Source organism: Hydra vulgaris, chromosome 13, assembly GCF_038396675.1.
Source record: "Hydra vulgaris chromosome 13, alternate assembly HydraT2T_AEP".
Classification (NCBI taxonomy): domain Eukaryota; kingdom Metazoa; phylum Cnidaria; class Hydrozoa; order Anthoathecata; family Hydridae; genus Hydra; species Hydra vulgaris.
Window position 1 is genome coordinate 6,179,758 of NC_088932.1, and position 3,973 is coordinate 6,183,730.

General features: G+C 29.4%; 1 protein-coding gene across 1 annotated transcript; it reads right to left on the reverse strand.

The window, feature by feature from the left end:
- Positions 1 to 599: 599 nt before the first annotated feature.
- Positions 600 to 3,626, reverse strand: LOC136089337 (uncharacterized). Its single transcript, XM_065815311.1, has 3 exons — positions 3,341 to 3,626; positions 3,155 to 3,226; positions 600 to 3,048 (listed from the first exon to the last, which is right to left on the reverse strand). The coding sequence occupies exon 3, from the start codon at positions 2,092 to 2,094 to the stop codon at positions 1,216 to 1,218; it is 879 nt and encodes a 292-aa protein (XP_065671383.1). The 5' UTR covers positions 2,095 to 3,048; positions 3,155 to 3,226; positions 3,341 to 3,626; the 3' UTR covers positions 600 to 1,215.
- Between the last annotated feature and the right edge of the window lie 347 nt (positions 3,627 to 3,973).

Here is a 3,973-nt window from a genome sequence, read left to right on the forward strand (position 1 = left end):
TTTTTTTCCAGTTTCCATTAATAATCTAGCGTCACCCTCTAATCTGACTTTTTTTTTAAGGTTATCAACATTTCTTGTCTTTCATCAATCTGTCTGATAACTGAACATGTTATTGTAGTTGCGCGTTGTTCTGGAGCTTCTTTTAAAAATGTAAAAATAGATAGCAGGTTGGTTTTTAATGCCTCAATACCAAACTTTTTGTAATTTTCCCCTTTTCCCTTTTCTCCTAATTGCAACCAACTTTATGGAAATTTTTGCTGTAGTACTTTTTTTCTAAATTTTATTTGTCTTTGCAACTTCTTTACTATTTCATTTTCAGTGCCTAAAATTTTTTCTAAATCCTCCTTACACAAAATTAAACCTCCATCCTTTCCGATTTCTACTGTCAAAAACTCTTTCTCTTCGCTTGCCTTTTGTTCCTTTATTTCTTTTTCTAAGCTGCGCTTAGAAAAAGAAATAAAGGAACAAAATCTCATCAATTTTGTACTGCAATATATTTGCTTTTTTCTCTCTGTACTTTCTGATAAACCCTTTTTCAGTTTCTAGTAAAACTAGCCTTTCAATGTCTTCCTGTGATTTTCCATCTAACCAAACAGCTGTTTTGTTGTTGTTAAACATGATGACACCAGCTGCAGCTACTGTTGTCATGTTAGGTTTCATTTTTAACCTGCGGTCATAGGAAGCAATATCACGTTCAGACACAACATTAGTACGCGGAGAGTTTTGAGTTTCCTCAAGCACATCATCACCGGGATTGTGATATTTTCTTCCAGGCAACTGGTCTCTTAACTGACTCTGAATCATAACAGAACATGTGCAACATATAACTTCAAGACATTCCTGTGTTAAGGCATCCAAAAGTGGGTCATTACAGTTGGAAAATAAATGATCAAACACTTCATCCTTGGTGAGATACTTGACATCAAAAAATGTAGAACCACTTAACATTTTAGATGCATCAGAAGAACAACAAACAAAATAATTGAACATTTGTGACCAAACGGTATTCAAAGAAAATATATGACCCTCCTCTTCAATAATACGAAAAAGAGGTCCTGATATTAGTTTTTTAAAAATTCCCAGAGCTCTAGTTGAAGCGTGAAAAATAATGTTGTCAATATCGTGCCTAATTGACTCATGATAGAAATTTGAACCATCAAGATTGAAAACAAATTCTTTAAGGTGATGTTTATGAAAATACGCTGCTCCACCAAGTTAAAATATAATGTTAAAGCAATGATGCAGAAATGAAACCATAAAATTTTTAGAAAACCTTTTACGCAAAAATGCCTTCCATTCATTAGCTTTTCCATTCCGCTGATCGCCATGTCTATAGGTTGTAAGTTTTGAAAGTTCATACAAAATATCAAAAGTGCGAGAGTTTTGCGCATTTTTAAAACCACCATGAATACTACCTTCCTGCTCAACCACTTTTTCCCATTCTATGATTGCTTTTTCTGCGTATATTCCAAGATTGTGAATAACGTGTAAGCCACAAAAAACATGATGCATTTGAGAAATTTTTAATTTTTTATTTAAAGGAAGCTTAACATAGTTTTCAACAACATCCTCGTAGTTTTCCTTTTCTGGAGAAAATATCTGAGACATATCAGCGAGTAAATTTTTTAGCTCTCCAAAATAAGATTGTGCCTCTTCCGAGAACATATCTTCTATTCCAAACGTGTAGCTACCAGATGATCTTGTGACTTGAAAACTACCAACCTCCCTAAAATTATACTTTGTGCCATCTGTATGAAGAACATTGTTTGTACTATTCAAAATAGCCTCTCTCACTTGAGCTTTTGATAAAAGGTTCATTTCACTAAAAAATTCAGCAGCCAAAGATTTTTTTGGAAGTGCGCCACATGAAATTCCAACCATTTTTTGTAGTACAGTTCTGATAACAGATTCAACATTATTAACAGAAGCATTTTTACTTAAAAGGTTGTAATATACCGAGCGAATTTCATCATTATATTTACCTCCTTCAAAAACTTCAATTACATTTTTTTCAAAAATGTTAACTCTTTCCTTAAGCTCTTCTGTAAGATTTTCAAAGTGATTTAAACTCTCCTTTAAGATTGAATCATTCATTTCATTGTGAGCGCTTTCTAGCCATATCAATTTCTTTTTCCAATCTTAAATTTATTTCCAACAATTGGTTAATCCTACAATCCTTTCTAGCGTCTCTTTTGTTGACATTTCTGACATAAAATTTTAACAAGATTGCTTGATATTTTCTTTTAAATTTGCTACATTTTCTATTTAATTGTCTACTTTTCAATTTAAGATAATCAATTCTTCGTTTATATTTCTTTATTTTATAGGTAAAATCACAATTAGCAGAATTATTAACTAGATTTTCATGTTCTATCACCCCAATAGAAGTTGGGGTAATACAACTTTGAAAAGCAGAAACATCTTCAGTAACAAATTCACAAGAGTTGCTAGAAGTATTGATAGAACAATTATGAGAAGGTAGCAAACTATTAAGTTCAGGAACTTTAGGACAAAAAGAAAGAACAGAGCTTAAATAAGAATTCCTTAAAGTAAAATGTTTGGCACGATTCAGTTTTGCAACATGGTCTTTTGATTTTTTAAGACACTTAGCAAGCATTACTCTAGTAATAGGGTATTTACAGTAGGTTGTGAAAAATACAGAGAGATTTTGCCATGTCAAATCATGTTTATCTTTTTCTTTGCAAATGTCTAAAAAATGGCTGTCTGTTAAGACAAAATTTGGATATTTGAGGGAAACAATGCCATCTTCAATATTGTTGTAGCTATTAAATGGGTCTTTGGACAATACTCTGGAACATACAATTAAAAGTAAAAGTAATTAAAAGTAGGTAAAAAAAAAAGAGAGTAAAATTTAAATAAGAGTAAAATAAGATTAATCAAATTTGGTTTCAACAAAGTTTTTACAATGCAAAATGTGTGCGCTACATTGTCTTTATTTAAAAAATTAACTAGTATGAAAGTAGGACTCACTATTGTGGCTTATAGATGGAACCATTATTTTGATTTGATTATTGTTAACATGTAAACCTAAAACAAAAGAATACTTAAACATAGATTATCAGAAATCATATTACTTTCAGCAATTAAATTAAAAATTTGAAAATAAATTTTACAAAAAAACTAGCCTACCCACCTATGTTATTTGGTTTTGAAAATTGGGGTATGGTGTACTGTTGTGAACTGTTGGCACAGTCTGGTAACTTGTCTAAAATAAAACTGTAGTATGTCACGAACTAATTCATACATACATTGTATCAAAAAATGGAGAAGTATTTCTTATTAAGTAAAAATTGTATAAATACTTATTAAAAATTCTTACATATTTCCATACTTGCAAACTTTCTTTGAAAACTTTTTAATTCTTTGTTTTGAAAAAAACAGTTTAAGAAAGGCCAGTCTGTAATTACAATAGCTAGATTGTAGTCTTTGACCAAACTTTTTTTGATGAAAAATCCAGTAAGAATCCCTTTGAAATAATTAAATTTTTAATTTCTATTTTATCCAAATTTTTTTAAATTTCACTATCTATTTCATTTTCAGAATGAGAATGTAAATCATTTACTAAATGTGAGTAACTGTTATTCACATGTTATTCAAAAATTTTTAAAACAATACTTTTACAAAAATTTTGATAAATAAAAAAACCTTGTTATAAGAATTTTTATTTATTTTGACAATACTTTTGTCAAAATATTGTTTGAAAAAATTTTGAAATCAGACAGATAGATTAAACAAAAGCAAGATTTATATTATTTAAAGCAGTTATGTATTATGTTAATAAAATTAATTTTCCTATTTGGCTTGCTAATTTAGTATAAAGAAGACATTATCAAACTTTAAAACTTATAATTTGTTAAAACTAACGAAAAATACTTTCGTTTGTTTGGATTTTTGCGATAAATCAAAACAAAAAACGTCATTAAGTAAGCGTAAATTAAACCTTATAATATAT